This window comes from Tachypleus tridentatus, chromosome 13 (assembly GCF_004210375.1).
Source record: "Tachypleus tridentatus isolate NWPU-2018 chromosome 13, ASM421037v1, whole genome shotgun sequence".
Lineage (NCBI taxonomy): Eukaryota > Metazoa > Arthropoda > Merostomata > Xiphosura > Limulidae > Tachypleus > Tachypleus tridentatus.
Genome location: NC_134837.1, coordinates 129,401,597 through 129,422,348, shown reverse-complemented (window position 1 = coordinate 129,422,348; position 20,752 = coordinate 129,401,597). Strand labels below are relative to the sequence as shown.

Genomic DNA, 20,752 nt, shown 5'->3' with positions numbered 1-20,752 from the left:
AGGATCCCCTTTCCCTGTACCATTGAACATTTTCAGATAATGAGGTAACTTATCATACACTTCTCAGATTTTACACTTAAGGCTTATTTGCACAAAGAGTGTAGATATTTTCATATTTGAGAATTAGCAAATTCCTCATGATGTAGTTTCCTCAACAGTAAATTCTTTAGTACAATCCATAGTATTGCATATGATGTTACAGAACTTGCTACCAAGAGATTCACCTGTTCAGATGCCATGAAATCTGATTGAAGTTCACATTTTTAAAAACTATATTTAAAGTGTAATAGATACAAACAAATTGCACTTCTCAAAGTTATAGTTTTCTTGTCCTATCTCACTTTTCAATAACATTTTAGGTGTTTGGTTTAATTCCTAAATTGTGTTATACATAAAATAAATCACTTGGAAACTTACAACTTTTATAACTTCACGATTGCGACTTCCTTGTGAAATGAAGTAAAAAAGCTATTGTTTGCAGCAATGGTAGACTTCTTCCATGTTTTTTTCATTTGTCATAACTGTTTTAATTGGCAAATCCATTTTAATTTTGCCAAAATGGCTTAAGCTCTTGTTCATTGGACTTTAGCTACTTTATTTATATTTTTTTTAATGATTATTTGTTCCAAGGTTATGTTTGTATAATTGTTATATTAGGTAACTACTGCAGCTTCTAAAAGCCATGAAATATATAGATCCAATAAATTGCACTGTAATATTTTTAACTAAAAATTATAACACATTATAAATAAAACTTTCTCAACTACAGAAAGATGTCTTTGTTAAACCTTATCAAGATCGAAGTTAGTAAATACCATCATATATCGGTTACTTTTGTAAAAGCTTGGCTACAACTCTGAATACTCTTATACCTCAAAGGAATAATTAATAAACTTGTTTCAAAAGGTTTTTGAGAAGTCACTAAAATTCCAAATGGAAATTTAATTTACTATGAAAACTAAATTTCTTTGCTCACAATGCAATAAATTGTTGGTATGCTATTTCAGCCACTTCTAATTCCTCCCACTTTGTCTTGGGTGTCTGTTAGAGATTTTATCTTCAAATGTAGACCTTAACCTAAAGTAAGAATATTTGAAAAATGGTGTGTAAAATTTTATTATTAGTGTCAATAAGAGGTCTGTGGAGTTGGTTAGATTTTGTTTTCTACTACCATTAGTAGTATTGATCAAACTGTTTACAACACTGCATTAAATATTAATGATAGGTATAAATTATAATTACATTCACACTTTTTCCTACTGATTAATAATCCAGACTTTGGACATATATTGTCAGTGAAAGATGTTACAATCCATAAATATATCACTATAAAACCACCCACTTAGTTGTCAGAGAGATACCAGTATAAAATAATCCAGAAATTCTCTATATTGTCAAAGAGATTCTAGTCTCTAGATTTATTAATAGAAACAACTGAATATATATGTAGCTTCTTTATATCCAGGGGAGGGGGTATCATGACAGTTATTTCATGAATTTACATTCTGTAATGACATGGAAGAATTAACCTCATAAAATGGAAAGAATGACTAAATATTTTCTTGTTTAATATTTTTCCACAGTACTGTGTCATTATTATTAAATAAAATTTACTCAATGAAAACAGTAATTTTAATATTCCCATGTAGAATTTTTCACAAACCTAAAAGTAAGGGTGGCTGCAGAATAAGTGTTATATTAGAGATCCCAAAACTACATTTTGTCAGGTTCGTATACTTGATAACAATGAAATACTTTTATGCCATTTGTCCCTCCAATTCACTGCTAACAGTATTAGCTAACACATGTCTCTCCCACTGACAAACCTGATACAAGTACCTTTCAAAACATATACAACCAGTTCCCTAATACTATTAATTTTAATTGCTACACTAATGTTTATAAGATAATATTTTAACATTCAACATAAATGTTGTGACACGTAGACATGATAATGGATAAGACATTTTTGATCTAGCAAGAGTTTCCACTGCAATAATTAATCATACCCACAACTTTCACGTTCACTGCAACATCGTTTCTACACTGTTTACTATGCATCTAAATTGTAGGAATATTACTTGCCAACTGTTACTAGTCTACGACTATTCATAATTAGAATGGATAACTCTGAAGAAAATATTACTGAATGTCCACCAGAACTTAGACTTAATGCCTCTAGTTACTTTGAAATTGATAATTATACTAATGAGGTCATCACTGCAGTAATAGAAGCAATTATGAAAACTATACTGAGTAAAGCTCTTATCTGTGACATGGATGCTCACATCTGAAATTCACCAGTTAATTGAAAGAAAGAGCCAAGATGGACAAAATTTCATCTGCTCTTGAGATCCCTCATTAAAAAACCTGTAATTAATAATAAAAATTACAATATTGGAAAACTCATTAGAAAATGACAAAATAACTGGGAGAAATATTGTAAATTCATAGATAGTTCCCATCCAGACTTCAAATTATTTTAGTGTAAATTTAAACCAATTACAAATAATAAATCTAAGACTAGTATTTCCACCTTAAGATATAATAAAGAAATACCTATGTTTGATAGTGAACAAGCAAAAATACCTAATATTTTAAAAACTTTTAACAACTAATCTTGCATTAATCAACTCATCACACTTTAATTACAAGAGACCAAATAACAATCCAAATATGTTTATGGCTAGGTTTCTAGTATCTGTTCAGCAAACCAGCCATCCAATTAACTTATTCACGACCCATATCACTTATGGAGACAAATATTAACTTAAAAAAGGTTAGACAAAGCACCAGGTGAAGATGGAATTGTCCTGGATTTACTGTTGTGTATTTATTTTAATATCAGCATTTGTGTAAATTAAATTTATATTTAGAGATGCTTGTAGGTTATACTGTTAAATGTGTATTGCTATATTTCAGACTATTACCTGAATTTGTGTAGGATTCCCAACTGTTAGAATCAACAATATATGTTTTACAAAAAACACAAGCATTGTTGGGCTCACTGAAATTTCCAGAATCTTGCCTTGGCTTTTATAAACCAATGTGCTCAGAAATAGTTTATATTGTTGGTTTGCTACATTTGGTATACTATAAATTCTAGAAACTACAACTGTGATTGATTAACAGTTATTAATTGGTAGACTACAGATATTTTACCAGGAACATTTAAAGATTTCAAACATTACCAATCATTTAACTTTAGTGGATCAACTCTGGATGTTAGTATTTATATTTGTATAACTTAGGCTGTGAAAAGCTAGCTAGTTCCCTGTTAAGTGAATTGTACCTATAAACTCAGAATTAACTTGCTCATTGTGAACCACTGATAAGTTACCAAGGAAGTTCCAAATTGGATAAAAGACTCAATATTATTTTTAAACTTGTAAAATATTTGTATATAAATCATTGTTTGTAGTAACTTTGTAATAACCATTATTATAAATTGTATTATTGTTTGTATATTAAAAGACATTTGTATTAAGAAAGAAAATGTGTGTGTATCAATATTATTGGTAAATATCATATATTTAATACATAATACTAAATTACATAATAATAAAAGTGAATTGCTTGAAATTGCCAACATTTTAGAATAAGAAGTTATGATATCAGTGAGAAAAAAGTGAACTAAGAAGAATATTATGATGATTTGTTGTCTGAAGAAGCATTATGGGAATATTCTAATGTCTTCATTAGCCAATCAGGGTTGAGTGATAAAAATAAATTAGGAATCCTGCTACAAATCAAAGTTGAACAAGCTTGTATTGAAACTGAAAAAGAAATTATCTTGAGGATGAACAAATTTGCATAGAAGGCTGAAAGAAATCAAGGCAAAATGGTAACTTTGAACTTAATACTTTACAGTACAGCCATTCAATGAAATTGAAGTTAATAAATATTTCCAACATTTTGAGTTAGGTTGCCCAAACCATGGAATGGTACACTGAAAAAAAATCATTAGTATTATTACAGTGCTTTAACTGATCAAGCCCAAGAAGCAGCAGCTCCCTCTCAGACAATTGTATGAATTATGATAAGGTTAAAGCAGCTATTGTCAAAGCATATGAATTAATTTGGTAGGTTTATTGCTAAAAGTTTTTAGGTTATTGTAAGCAAGATAATAAAACTTATATGGAATTTGCCAGTGGAAAAAAAAAAGGTTTACTTTGATCAATGGTATAATTCTATGCATATTGGTAACAATTCTGATAAACTAAGACAATTATATCAAGTTGATGAATTTAAATGTTGTGCAAGTGATGATCTCAAAATGTATTTGGATGAAAAGAAAGTTGAAACACTGCAGTAAGTAGCTACTATTTTTGATGATTAAACATTAACACATATAACTACTTTTCATAAAAATAAGTTCCTGTCATGTCAGCAAAAACCTGGATCTCTTCAAACCACTAAACTTCAGGATTTTTCTAAAACAATCCAGCTCCAGCTGGATCCAGCAAAGTTTAAAACTCTTCTGACACCAGGATAAAACTTTATCAAAACCATCAAGGCTTGTCTGCCATTCAGGTAAAAACCTGATCATGTTATGTCCAGTTGTCAGTGTTTGAAAAAGAAAAAGAGACAATAACCAGTGAGTTCATGTCCACATATAGACATAGTTTCACCAGATCACCTAATGTTGTTGATTTGGTTACTGTTATAAAGGGTAATGTAGTTAGGGAGGAATTCAGACCTTTTATGTATGTTGGTTCTATGTCTTTGACAAATAACTGCTAATCCATTACACATACATATCTATGTGATACTAGGGTGACTCAGTTCTTGTTAGAAAGTATATTGCCTTTAAATTCTAGTTCTGTTACTAGTGAGTCTGTAATTGCTCAAAGTATTGAGGGATGCTTTGTTAATGTTCCTCTTTGTAACATTTATTTAGCATCATTATGATAAGATTTTTGCTTCCATGGTAATGCACATGCACCTTACTATTTAAATATGCATGCTACACATGAACAAGCATATTATTATATATACTAGCTTTCTCATCTTTAGTCTGCCACCCAGAGATTAGGCTTAGCTAGTGTGTATGGTCCTTGTAGCTTTGGGCAAACTCACAAAACAAACAGATCTTTCATTAATAAAAATTTAGAATAAAATATATAAATTTGCAGAAATCTGCCACCAGAAAGCTCTTTAAAACATCTTTAGATATCAAATATAAGAGTTGTGGTTATACTGTTAAGAAATAATGAATTCAAATCACAACATTGGATACGGGTTAGTCTGATGCTCATTTCAGATTATTGCACAAAATACAGAATATTTGTGAAGCAGCTTTAAGAAATAAAAATGACTTTTAATTTCTGGCATGTTTTTCTCAAGCTGTTGAAAATATAAATTATCAACAAAACAAGCATGAGAAAAACATGCCAGAAATTAAAAAAACAAAGAAAAAGAACTTCAGTTATAGGAACTCCACTGATGATTACATTTTTTTCCTCAAATAACCTATTCCTGTTTTTAGCACAAAAATAGAAGAAAGATTGTAAAAAAAATAAAACTAATTTGGATATCACATAATACACTGAAAGAGTTCATTAAACTTAGCAAAAAGTTTTATTCCATAGTTTTTAGCTCATGCAATATTTTAATATTGCAAATCATTTGGGTTTCAACTCAATCATTAAGCAGAGGAAATTGTTAAATAATTCAGACCTTCCAGATCAAGCATTTCTTTTTTTTTTCATGCTCAACAGAAATGATAAGAAGACAATTAAATATGAGTTAATATTATCAAAGCACTTTGTTATCACATTTACTGAAATTACTTGATATTCACTTGCATGTTACATTTTTAAAAGTAGTTAAGCAAAATGTAGTGAAAATGCTATTGGTTATTTCTTTCCACCCTTCATTCACACTCAGGTGGAAATATCAGACTTCATTACAATTATTTTTTGATCCATATGATCAAATCAGATCTCAAAACAGTTATCACAAAATTCACTTGATAACTTCTCTAGCAACTCATATCCATATCATTATGATTAGGATACTCAACTTGCAGCCTACGAGTCAAAAGTTCAGTTCCTGTCACCAAACATGCTCACTCTTTCAGCTGTGGGACATTATAATGTTACAGTCAATCCCATTAATCATCAGTAAAGTTTAGCTTAAAAGCTGATGGTGGGTGGCATTGACTAGCTGTCTTCCCTCTATCACTGCTGAATTATTTAAAGAAATTATCTTGGGTTTTCAGAATCTATAGCATAAGATTTGTTAAACAAATATGAAATATTTCATATGTACTGTTACTAATATAATAACTGGAAAGGAAAACTACATAGACAATTTCTTAAGTTAAAGAAAGACACCATCTGACTTTTTTCTTTACATTAAAGAAAACATCACAAGAACTACTATACATACTGATTATTTTAGAGGTATTATTTCAATAGTTTTCTCAACTGAAATAAGCACATATGCCAGATTTAAGTATCATCAACCTACTCAGGCTTTGAGGATTTAAGATTAGTGAAAACAATAATTACTAAAATGGTTACAATTAGGAATTAAGATGATTCTCATTTGAAATTACCTACAGCAATAGCTCAATGGCAAGTTTAAGCTGAGGGCTTAAAACATTGCATATTAGGTTTCAATACCAGCAGTGGGTAATCAAGCAAATTACAATATATAGAGCATACATTGTGTACTACCACACCCAGTTCCCATTTCTTCCTTCATTCTCCTATAATAGAACCTCTTGTATGGCAGCTTTTCCTAGCTATTGATGCTCACAGTTGCATGTGTTTACCTTTTCCAATAAACAATCAGACTGGGGGCTATAAATGGAAGTTTACATCTTCACCGTACCCAACAATTTACACAGCTTAGAGAACAGTTGGCTGTTAAAGTTAGTTCCATAATCTGTGTGAATCTTTAAACATGCTGAATCAGGCAAGCCAGTGCTCCACCCGTGTAACACTTATGGCCTACATGGACAAACTGAACAATGTGAAGTAGCAAATGACCAGAAGTATATACAGGTGACATCTTTACTCTCTGGAAATGGACCATCAACATATAGGGCTATTATTTGTAGAAGAAAACATCAATTACTTGCTGAAATTTACTGTGTTGAAGTTAGCTTTCTTCACGTGGAACACATTGTACAGTGCTCACACCAGCACTGAATATCTTGACCAGAAGTTATCAATAGCCAGGAGAGTCATTATTAAAAGTTAGCACCAGTACATGTAACACTTCGATCCCCTTCAGTATTTGACTGAATCATACATCCTTAATCTTGCTGCATAATATACTAGGTTTGAATCCTTCAGTTGCTCTATCTGGAGCAACAAAAGTGTTAATTGTGACATCTATCCACCAATGAAATTTCCTACTATACAGCTTATTGTCATTACAGCAGAACTTATTTTAACTCTCTCACAAATTTTGGCCAGGTATAGCCACGTGGATAGGGAGCTTCACTCGCAATCTGAGGGTTGAGGATTCGAATCCTCCCTATCACATCAAGCATGCTCACCCTTTCAGCTGTAGGGGCATTATAATGTGACAGTCATTTCTACTATCCATTGGTAAAAGAGTAGCCCAAGAGTTGGTAATGGGTGGTGATGATTAGTTTCCTTCCTTGTAGTCTTACACTGCTAAATTAGGGATGGCTAGTGCAGATAGCCTTCGTTTAACTATGCACAAAATTTCAAACAAACCAAACTAAAACCACAATTTCAAAACTGGGTTTTCAACAACTGGTCAAGATCTCGCTGTCTAGTGAGACAGTCTGACAGTGTTGTGAGCCCAGGTGATAATGTATGATAAAACCACAGTCTTGCAATGTTGATAATCAACATACCATAATCCCTTTTAGGATTTTAAAGCTCATCAATGATTTTAGCAATTCATAGTCCACTTGAACAGTGAGCATTATATGTTACAAGTACTGCCACAAAATGTTTTCAAAGAAAATAGCATCAAACAGTTCTTTCTTCACATACAGTATCCAATTCAGGAATTGTGTGTGTAACTGCAATATCTACTCTCTCCTGTGATAATACTTCTCTGATTCCACTGTCAGTGGTAATGGTGCCCAGCAGAATTTCACAATTCTCTTAAAGATATACTAAGACTGTGATTTTTACTATTGCAGTCTTCAGAAACTGAAATATGTTTGCTCTCCTGATTCCATCAGAAGAATGATTCTATCTTGGTAAGAGCCAATAATGCTGAATCAATTTTGGAGAAGTTGGCCACAAGACACCAATAATACAACACAAAACCAAAGAAACTTTTAACTAATTCTTTGATCACAAGTTGAGGACAATCTTGAATTACTGCTATTTAAGCAAGATCCATCGATGATCATTTTCCTCTACACAACATAAATTGATCTAGAAATTTCATTTTATGTGTTTTAGTGTATATTTTATAGGTTTCAGTTTAAATTTCCATGGAGTTTTCCTATATTAACTACAGTTCTATGGTCATGAGTATAAGTTTTACTTTTTTTAATTAAAAAATACAAAGAAAGTTCTTTGTATATTTTAGAATACCATTTTCATGTTTTTCACAGCACACTGAAACAAGTGACAAAACATCATGACATTATGAACAGAGAGATCAGACACGTCTTTTGTTGCATATCTTTAAGTAATTGCTGCATTACCTTCTCAAAAGTGCATTACACAAGTAGAATGATGCAATATTCATACAATTTCTTTTGTAATAAAAACAGTCTTTGGTTTGCTTCAGTATCCAATTTAACTTGCAAGTGCCCAGATGTTAGATCTAGCATATTGAACCAACAGGTCCCTTCCAATGCATCTCAGCATTCATCTGTTGCTGGCGGTAGGAAGGAGTCTATGTGTGTTATAATGTTCTCCCACCTAAAATCAATGGAGAACCTGGAAATACTTTCCTTGTTCCTGTAAAGGTTTCTCACACTCAGGTTATGTCACATCATTCTGCTGAGTAGCCATTATACAGTACTCTCTATCACACAACTGATGCAGAGCATCAGCATAAATAATAAAGCTTTCAATGGGGCCCTTATGAGCCTGATTGTAGAGTGATCGATAGCTCCATTTTCCACCAGACAAAACCTTCAGTATAATTTGGCAATGACTAGTTCACATTCCCATAGTTGCTCCAAGTATTTAATGGAATTTAGATCTGAACTATCTAGATTCAGAACAAGTATCATTCAGCCTATATAAGAGTACAACTAGTTACTAATCTAAAAACTTTAGGAAATGACCAATATCATTTTTTGTTGTGTCTTTAAACATCAACTGAGTGATCTGCTTTGCTCCATCTACATAGAACCATGATCATGCCCAGATGCCTCTTCAATTATCACTCAGTGAAAGTGTCAACAACATTGTTGCCACAATGTGGTAGGGACCCTGATGCTCTTATGAGTGGTAGGTTCCTAATCTAAGACGACAGAATGACGAGGTGCTCTTGGCAGCTTGTCCACTGACTCTGCCTAATTTCAAGCTCCTGTGTGAATCATGTTCATGTTGTTAGTACAGATCCTATCTCAGGGTGATCTTCCTTCACCATTCAGCATTTCCCATATTACATACTGGTGAGATAGCTCCAGATGGTGGACATTTTTCACCACAAGTACTTCCAGTCTCTTTAATGGTGGCTTTAGTCAGAGCTTGGATGGAGTCACTCTGGTTGTCTGCAAGTCCTATACAAACTGCCCCATCCAGCTTAAGGCCTGGCAGATGCCACAGTGCTGCACCACTTGATCCTTGTTTTCCTTTCACTAAGGTAATCCTCAAAAGAGAGCACATATAAATGATCTTGTTGTACCAGAAACCAGCAGCTTTTCTTCCTGGGTTGTTAACCTTAATATGATAAAATGAACCTTTGTAACACTGGCAAATGTCTTACATCCAGAGGGGACACCTAAACCAGAAAGTTTTTTTAAACAACTATTTACCCTTGGTAACAGATTATCCTTCTTTATACTTAGTAAATGTCATTTCCTTTAATTTAGAAGTTTTTAAGTTTAACATATGAGAATTAAAAAAAAGGCAACATACTCTTCAGTAGACATTGCAGGTTCCAGAAAAAATGATATTCTTAAGTCACAGCATGATTGGGGCCACGACACAGCTTATAAAGAAAACATTTAATAAGTTGTAGTTGCTATCCTGACACAGCTTATGAAAAAAAACAGTAAAAATAGTTAAACTTCGAACTTAGCTACAATTCATAACAAAAACAGTAAAAGAAAATAAACTTGGAACCTGGATACAATACATGAAAAAAAAAAGTAGAAAAGTTAAACTTGGTACCAAGACAAGGAAAGTGTGAATAGAAAATTTAAACTTGGTATCTAATAAAGCAGATACAGATGACACTGGAAAAGTTAAAGTTACCTAGACACAGGAAAGTGTGAATAGAAAAGTTCAAGTTGGTACCTAGACACAGGAAAGTGTGAATAGAAAAGTTCAAGTTGGTACCTATTACAGCTGATAAAAAAATGTGGTTTCTTGAAAATATTGGTAACTATGAATAAATCCAACTAATTTTTACACATTAACCTTTTGTTAGAAAATACATCTCTTACTATGAAGATGATCCATTATGTGCATCACCCAAGTTGGCTGGCTCAATTACCCTAACTTTTATTACATTAATTACAAAGTGTCCAACAATGTACACAGGCTATCTTTTAAGAATTTTATCTGAGAAGAACAGGAAAGCCAGTGAAATAAGTAAGGAACATTTTCACTTTTTTTTTTTTAGACTTTTTGCACATATCACTCACAGCTGGCTGACTTGATTATCATAGCTTTTGTACAACAATTGGAATTGTCCACCAGTGTATATGGGCTGTTTCTAGGATTTCTGGCTGAGAAGAGGGATAAAACAACCTGAAATACCATACGTTTCTTTCGTTTTATAAATGTTAGGTTTTAAATTTAAAACACAAGTACTTAATCAGTTAAATGAATCAATTATTACCTTCTGCAAACAATATATGAAATAGAATCTAATAAGTCATTAGGAATTTAATAACAAAAGAAGGAATGTTTTATGACTGCTTCTGGATAAGATTTCCATTTAACTATGAGGCAATGTTTCCTACAGGAAAAAAGCAGAATGTTTTACTTAAAATGCACAATGTCAGAACTGTTCAAAAGTTAAACATCAGGCAAACACAAAAGCGAATAGCAATTCCAATATGGAAATATCATGGATATACAATCAAATAGCTATGCTCTGCCCCAGATAGCTTGGACAAGGTCATGTAAGATCAAAGACACCAAACAAAATGAGTACAATGCACAATGAGGCTGCTAAGAATCACAAATATTTTACCCATAACCTCAATATATACTTCAGGATAGCAAATGGAGTCAATAAACAATTATGCAAAATTTGGTTCTACATCTGCTTTAGCTTAGAATTCACTACATGCCTTGTTTCAAAATTCTAATATTTCTACAAATGGGAAACTAAAAGAAAATGCTTAATAAAACATAGATGAATCCTAATATTTGAGTAGCAGTTCAGGTATATAATGAAAAAACATCTCTATAAATAAGACACACAGATCTTATTTTATTTCTAAGATACAAATTTACTGGTCAGCATTATACTGAAACAGTACTGTTTCTAGCTACACAACCTTGTGTGGGTGAAGTCAGATCAATATTTCTCAAGATGCACAATTATGTCTGGTTTTATAACACTGTTATTGTGAGGGACTGACCAGCAAATCACCATCTCCTTGGACACCATATATTGAATGATCAAAAGCATGCCCACAAATACTATCAGACACCAATCCTGACCACTTTTATTTTTTGAAGGTATTAATTTTCCATAAGTTTCAAATATGACATATTGTCTATTAAACTGCGTTCATTTAATAATGACACTTATAATTATGTCCTTTGTCCATTTGGGTGAAGTATGATTTCATCATAGTCTGTATATAATCACTGGAATACTTAAAAGTCTTTCTCTTCTTTTATAGATAAATACTTTAGCAAAAAAAAACAGAACAGTGGTAAACAGTTTTTCTAGGGTTCAAGTTGCTTCTTACTTGTGCAGTGAATATTAACCAATTAGAAATGACCTTAAAAAAAACTGTTATTAGAATAACAAACTTTATTGGTGTGTTTTACTGAATGATGAACTATTTATCACATGTTTACATTCCTGAAACATCAACATATTTTGATGATCAGTTATTGAAAAAACACAGAAAACAACTATAATGTTATATGTGATCTGTTATATACAGAGAAAACATTACTTTTCAAGAGAGCAGTTCAAACTGATTCAATGATTCACTAAAAAATATTCGAAGTTTACTCATCTTCACTTTCTACAATTTTACTTGTGTTCCCCAAGAAGATCACATCATCTACAAACATTAATGAATAAATAAATAAGCGTTAATTTACAACTAAATGTAAAAACATGTTACTTTTGAACTAGTGATCACACCTAAAAATACGATTAAAATTAAGCAAATAATACATGGTGTGTAAATTTCAAAATAATTTCTGCTGTGCTATCTCTGGAAAGTTACCACATGTGCAAGTTAACTACTTTTTAATTATCTCAGAAATTAAAAGTTATTTTTACTGAACATTTAAAAATAATTTTCTGAAATTATGAAAAACTGAACTATATTTTTAGCATTTTTTTCAATTTTTAAAATTAAATATCACACTGAATTTCCACAAATTTATTTTACTGAAACTATTTTTTCTAACTAATCTAATCTTTAGAACTAACAATACAGACAAGTCTAATTTTATAGCAAAAAAAAAAAATTAAAGCTAAAGGTTGCAATTTGACTGTGTAATAATTTTGTTGTTGTTTTATACTATTAACAGTTTTCTATTACAAAAATAGGGTTGGTATAAAAACAGTTTTATATTGTTTAAGAAATGGTCCTAAGGATGAAACCCATTGTGAATATTTCACTTGTACTCTTTGATTGTAAAAAGAATAATTTGTTGATGAATACAGGTTAATTATGAATAAAGTCTTTTTCAATTCAGTGCTTCATATCTCACAAATTCCAAGCTACAAAAAATAGAAACTTCACAAACTTATTAAAGCTATCTAGTGGATGCAAATTCCACAGTTATCACACTGCCACCAGAGGCACCTCTGTGGTTTTTACTATACAAGTCTCTTGTATCTAAAACATCAATTTTTTTAATTAAGTATTTTTACTAAAGATTCATCCGTGAGCACATATAGTATTTTTATATACATTATATTGAATGCTAAGTGACTTGCACATTTTGCTATCAAATTACCTTGTGAAATATGTATTTTTATTGATTTCATCTGACCTTAACTAACGTAAAAAGTTTCATATTTTGATACTTTAATAAATAAAGAACGAACATGAAACACGAGGAAAGACTTAACTTTGTCTCCTTTTTCTTTGCTCTTGATTCCCAGTGACACTTAGAACCACTTTTATGTTATAATGGTAGTACCACACTAAATAATCTTTTTTATTTAATTAAATAATATACACCAAATATGACAATGACAACAGCTATTAAAAATTCATTTGAGCTTGTCATTGTGTTTCCCCATGGGGATTAAGCCTGAACTAAAAGCAAAATTGACAATTCTCTTTATGAAAAACAATGTAATATAATTCATCATGATAGATTAAAACCTTAGTTTCCAAATAGTTATGAATACTGCAGTATTTAACAACCAAGAAAACTATTGACAATTTCTGAAAGAGAAGGTGGCAAGAAGGTTTTGATTATCTATTTCATGGTTCTGTAACCAAATAAAATTGAAGGGTATGAAAATTATGCTTTGCCATAGCAATGCTAATATTGATGAGTAATTTACATTTACTTTCATACTTCTTGGAAGGGATGGTAAACAAATTAAAGAGAAAATATCTAAAAACCAAATGTCCGATTCTCACAATAGGAAAAATTACAGGTTTTGTTAATACTACCTTATAAAAGTAAGAACTTAAACATATATGTTGTTAAAATATGAATTATTAGCTACATTTTCATGCTATAAGTATTGGTATACAAAGAAAAGAAATTCATTTAATTAAATTTTTTGATGTAACTTACTTAAACCTTGTGATGTGCAGAAAAATGATGTCTGTGGTTAATGCAGCTATAATACTTATAAAATTTTGAGTATTTTAGGCTAAGCTACATGAAACCTAAACTTATTTTTATATGCAATTAACACAGTTTTCCACCATTTTCATCAGATATAGATTATTAGCTGGCTGTGTGACAGTTTCCCATAGAAACTGCACATGTATGGCCTTTTAACCAATGCTTTCTGTTTGATTAAAGTGAAAACCATCTACCTTAATGACTGCTTCCCATAGAAACTGCACATATGTGGCCTTTTAACTAATGCTTTCTGTTGGTTTACAGTGCAAACCATCTACCTTGATTTCTACCAAAGCAGACTTAAGTTTGTTAATTTGGAGATTTTCCTGACCCTGTCTTAATGTTATGAAGTTGGTTAAATCCCCTTTCACATTCTATCACCAATAGATCAAGTAGCAACACAATGTTTATTAAGGACAAAACATGTCTTAAATGGTCAGCTTCCTCATTGACAACAAGCTTTCAAGTGCAACTGTAACAGGTCTGCTGAAATTTCCTGATTTCTTGTGATACACATTTTCAAGTCCTACCATTCTTCTTTCATGACATGCTCTTTTTTTTCTTCTGATAAATGTCGGCAATACATTTAATAATTTCTCAATTTCTTCATCTCTGCAGACTTTAAACTCACCTGGACTATTATCATTACTTAGCCATTCATAAGAATTGAATATGTTGAACAGAGATTGTAGTTCTTCTCCAAGATGTTTAGGAGAATGTGTCATCATTCATTTGGTCTGTTTTGTCAGGATGCCTTCTTTGTCTGTACATAGTCACTTCAACCCCTTCTAAATTTGGTAATTTTCTCAATATTGTACCTCATCTTCTTCTCATGTTTATAGACTTTTCCTACTTCAGAAATCAGACCTTTTCTCTGTTGAAAAGGAACTGAAAATTCAGATAGTAAGTCTGTCCAGTCTATTATGAAGTTTACAAAGGTTAAAAAATTCACTTACTTAGTCCCTTGCTTCCTGTGCATTGTTATCTTTACCTATGATAGAAATGTCTTGCCAATGTATAAGAGTTAACTCATAGTTGTCAATATGAGCTTCCAATGTTCTGATCTGCTAGTCACCATTGTGCTTTGATTCCTGATCCAATGAAACTGCATGTTAGTGAATAATATTGAGATAATTTTCAAAACACTCCCTAATACATCTAGATACCCACAACCTTTTACACTATCACAAACTGCAACTGTGCACAATGCAATGTGCACTGCAACAAACTTGCCACATTTCTTAATTTCTTTTAAATGTTCACAAGTAATGTCTCAGCACCTGACATTTTCCCAAAATTCACAGTTGCCTCATGGGTATTTACTCTGACAAATTTCTTACCAAGACCTCTGGTGTAAATTCCACACATTCAATCACCTTCAGAGTTCCATCTTTTACTCCAACTGGGTGTTCATGACCAAATGCCATTGTATTAGATAGTTCAGTTTACCATCTTGCCTCACAAAATAACTACTGTTTAATCATTTCTTTGTTATTTCATCCATCTGTGAGGACACTAATAAATCTGGCCTCAGTTTAGCTTCCAATATTTCATCTTTCAAAACCTCTTAAGTGGTGAAACAAAAATCTATAATGCCTTGTCATTCAAATAGTTCATCTCTATTTCAACACTATTTTTACTTTGTTGAGTTAATAATTTTAGAAACTTCACAAATATTTTATTATCTGTTGCTACAGAAAATTGTATTAAATGACTTCTTCATATTTAACAATATTTTTTTTTATCTAATAATTATCTTTTTAAATTGTGTTTCTGTGGGTTTGTCTGAAACATTCCTACATTGAGTACATTTGACATGTTTAGCACTTTTATTGTGATATCTTAATGTTTCTTCTCTGTATTTTGCACTGACACCTTTAAGTAGCGACAAACCTTGATGTAAAAGTTCTGAAAATTGTCTGAAAAACTGACAATATAGTTCATCATTTTCAACTTTCAATGAAGGAAATTCTTCTAACTAGTTTTCCTTGACTAATCTCTTTCTTTCAATCTTATCATGTTTGCCTATGATTTTGTTTTCTGCACTCTAGCCCTTTCATTGTCTTTTACTTTCTCTTCACTATCATGACCACTATTTTTGAATGTCTAACATTTTTACAACAGACAACAATATAACACTTGAATTTCTTGTCAGATTACATCTAAAAACACTTCATTTAATATAGAAAATAATCAGTAACTAAGACCAGTCTTACAATTAGTTTAAATAAACTTTACAACTGTATACAGCACTGCCAAGAATAACAGATATGCACTTGCCTTCAGCAACAATCCATAATTATCTTGCAATTTTTCTCCCACAGTTTTACATTTTCATACTTACTGTTTGCAAAGTTCACTTAGCACACATTTTTACCCTAGACTAGTATATTTCTTCTGAATAATTGCACTCATCCCATCATATGACAACTTCAGTTCATCCTGTATTAAAAATAATTGGTAAAAATAAGTGCATAATTAGATTTCTCAAGGCCTGAATTGCAATGGGCATAAACAAAGATGTTGATTACAAAGCAGCACATTCAACCAATATGAAACTTAAAAAGGTGCAAAGATGTAAATTAGAATGAAATGCTACAAGTTCATAAACAAGTATGAGGATATTTGCTGGACTTGTAATACATCATGTATAGACAGACCACCACCACCTACTGATGTTATTGCTAAGGCTGGATCATGCCATAGTAAAACAAGCCAGCACAAGTGCACATGGATGTAGTGATGTATATCACATCATCCAGCATCTGGATTTGCCAGTGTTAACTGTTTATGAGGCTTTTCATTCAACTTTGGTCTCTCTTCTTTTTTTTTTCCCAAGTTGCACCATGTTAAATTACTGAAAGAGACAGATTTAACCCAGTGTCAATTTTGTGTTGTAGTTCTTGGCAAAACTAAATGCTAATAAACAACAGCTTTCCAAAATTTTACAGACTGGTGAATCATCAACACAGGAAACTGCAAATTCATAAGAAACAGTTTCTACTCATTTCCATGATGTAGTTTCAGAGCTGACTTGGTTTAAAGACCACACTTTTTTTTTCACCAGCACATAGACTACAAACCTGCACTATCAATGTTCATACAAAAAAGTGGTTCCTATGCTTCAGTACAAGGCTTCATACAGGATGGTGTCCCTCCACACTAGTAACAACCACGTGAAACATACCTCTAGTGAGATGACTTTCAGAATTGAACTATTCGATATCACTTTTCTAATGAATATTCACCCATTTGCAGGAACTAACAGTAACCAATTTCATGTTTGTACCATGGGAATCCTCATATAATTCCAGACCTAAAGAATGCAGTTGTCAAGAAAGTGGCCAGTGTATCACACAAAAAGTACATTATTTTTATACTGTCTGCTATCTCAGAGGAAATGTATTATGGATGTTGAAACAGTGTATTTTTAACAGTTGCCTTGACTGATCTGACTTTATGTCAAAGTGGTGCCTCTGATGGCATTATTTGACAATTTTGGCATTTTTATTTACATGGAATGTTTAAAACTCTGTGCAATTACAATTTCCTGTGGCATAATGTTTGTAAGATAAGACATGTCAATGTGGGAACTCTCTTGATAACAATCCTGTATTTCAATCACTTAAAAAAAAAAAAAGTAATGATAATAAAGAAATTCTTGAGGTTTCATGATCCTAATTAACATACCTGCTACAATTGTTGTTGTAACATGTTGGTTGCCCCGTTGGTCAATGATTTCACCGTACATGATACGTCCCTGCACGTAGACACGAATTCTGTAGTCACATTTCAAACATAAAGTAAATGAAAAAAATATATATATATATATTATTACAAATTTACTATAATGCAGCTTTAATTAAACATTAGAATCCTTGACAACTTTAAATTGATTTTCAATCAAGACCAAGTTACCAAAAAATTGATATTTAAATAAATAGCTACTTTCATACAACTTCATATCAGTATTTTAAGCCACAGTACTTACAATAGTAAGATGTAGAGATATAACTGAAGTTCATTTATTTTGATATTTGATACAAAAATTTCACTGTAATTTCATTTTAACAATATCACATGGAATTAATAAAATACACTGATTCTCACTTTTCCAAATACTTGGCCAAAATTATTTTTAACAAGGAAAATCTAACTTATTTTGTAACATAACCGTTAAAATATCAAATAAATATAGTTAAATAAGTTCCTAAATTTATTCTGAATGTAATTACTGGATTTTTTGTGTAAAAATCACTCTTAGTATATTACATATTATATCTGAAAGTCATCCATATTTACAAGTATCAACTTAATAGTCATGTTTGAGGTTTTCCTGCTAATGGTTTGGTTTTAGTTTCTTAATCTGGTACTAAAATGCTCAAAAAACAGCTCTGATTTCCAATGATCATCAGTTTTATAGATAAAAACAGCAAAATATCGAAAATAATATGTTATGAACACTTCTTTCATCAATAATTTACTTTGTGTGTATTATATTATAGCATACTTTTGTTGCTATGCAATAACGATATTTCTCATTGTAAAAGAAAACAACTCTGAGCATCTATTATTACATTAGAGAATTAGTTATTTTAACTACAGTGTCCAAAAGAACTAGCAAAAGTTATTGTATTTCAACTCACAGTTTTAGTTTAGAATGATGACACCATCCCATTTATTCTTCAAAATCCATAGATAATATTTTGGCATACTTTTTGTACCTTTTGTTATTACTAATATCTTGTATCATTTTACATGTGTGACAATAAAATATTATACATTACTGATATGTATGCCTTTACACTCATAGCCTAGTAAATACAACTTGTTCTACTATAATATACATCTTCATTTGTCAGGTTACTATTTTTCTTTGTTGTTGACTGTAATAATTAGTCAGTAAAAAGCTTTCAAGAAACACACATGAATGTAATAAAATTCAAAAGCTTCTATAATTTATAACCTTACTGGTATGCTAGTTTTTAAGAAATGAAAAATTTGCTACAAAAAATTAAAATTTCTATGCATATCACCCTTCACTTCAAAGTGTGTATCACTACTTTGAAGTTATAAAGTTATTAAATAAAAATTTGTTTGGCAGTTTTTCAGATATATAAATGGTCTATACTCAAAAATTTAAATTTCAAGATAGTAAACTTTAGGCATTTCTATGGTGTAAAAGTTTTAATACATCAAGCTGCCTACAATTACAAAAAAATTCATTTTTCACTAAGCACCCACCCTTTTTTCAAATACTGGTACACAGTGTTCCTTAAGTATGGCTTGAAAACACTGATCCTGTGCCACTGGGTTTTCTGCTGAATTTCACCTGTTACAATATAGTTTAATAAATAAATCTTAGGGTATTGTAAGCATCATATGTAAATTGTGTTTTTTTCAGTCACAAGTATTTATTAATGAAAGAAAAATGCAACATGAGTAGGAACATAACTTGAAACCTTTTTCAGATAATAACAGAAAATAGTCTTTCAACACAACCTAAAAGCAGATTACAGTAATATCACTAACACGTACAGCTCTTATACAAAAGGCATTTTAACCCTAAAAAGTAAAGAACTACAAATTGAATGTACTGAATGTTTACAAAAAAGCACAAATTATTTCAAGTAAGAGTTTGAGAGAAATTGCCTTCTTACAATAAACCAGAAATTCTTTATCACAACATTTATTCATTTATTACTTAAATTGCAAACATCATTTAAATATATAAACTTACTATTTAGATATATACTGCTAGATTTTAAATTAATTTTTGAAATCATTTACTAATTAGGATAGAAACTCAAAAAACATAATAAGAACCACTAGGTCATCTGCAGTCCAGATACAAAACCTATCTGTTACATCACACCACTCAACTCAAGAAATCAGCCATTACAAAACTGTTATATTAAATTAAAATTAAACACTTACACTTGAAAATGGAAAATGTTATTCTATTTTAAAAGTACATCTACATCAACACATTATTTACAATGGTAGTACAAAAGTACTAGAGAGAAACATATAAAACAATCCTATCTCACCAGTTTCAAATTTGTAATTTGTATTTGTTGCAAGTGTAAACACGACCACGGGATTAGAGTCTGTTCCTCTCAACTGTGGATCAACACCAACCCTACCAAGAAGCATGACCTGGTTCAAACCTGTAAAAAAAAATAAATTATATGACCAAGCTTTATATATTCTTGTTCAAACTATAGTTTTGAAGAAACAATGAGGATGTGATTAAAATTTAAGAAAAATATCAACTAAATCAAGAAGGAAAAATCTTTATTAAAGTTTATATGAGATTAACTAGTTTTATGAAACAGGATGGCCCAAGTCCAATGTACAAGATATATATACACATTTATAAAACCAGCCTTAATGAAGTACAACAAAATAAATGAAAATGGTATAGATCATATACCTATCCAAACCTGTAAGTGAGATATGGGACAAAGCTATGACAAGTGCATGACTTGGTTTAAACCTTGCAGAGTATCATGTTGCTACACTTTATAAAACAGTATCAACTGGTTTGAACACAGATGATAACTTTATAACCAAGCTCCACTAACTGTTACAATCTGATTCACTTTTGA

The 20,752-nt window shown here is 31.2% G+C and overlaps 1 protein-coding gene across 5 annotated transcripts in view; it reads right to left on the bottom strand.

The window, feature by feature from the left end:
• mtSSB (mitochondrial single stranded DNA-binding protein) overlaps nt 1-20,752 on the bottom strand; it is a 30,834-nt gene that overhangs the window by 1,228 nt on the left and 8,854 nt on the right. For 2 of the 5 annotated variants that reach the window (XM_076481221.1, XM_076481222.1), the window contains exons 4-7: nt 20,192-20,311; nt 19,386-19,473; nt 17,832-17,920; nt 12,108-12,379 (exon numbers count right to left, since the gene is read on the bottom strand). In XM_076481221.1, the coding sequence (XP_076337336.1) occupies nt 12,324-12,379; nt 17,832-17,920; nt 19,386-19,473; nt 20,192-20,311 (353 nt within the window). In that variant the 3' untranslated portion in view covers nt 12,108-12,323. Of the gene's footprint in view, nt 1-10,827; nt 10,878-12,107; nt 16,584-17,831; nt 17,921-19,385; nt 19,474-20,191; nt 20,312-20,752 lie in introns of those variants that run through there. The other 3 variants (XM_076481223.1, XM_076481225.1, XM_076481224.1) reach the window with 3 other exon arrangements.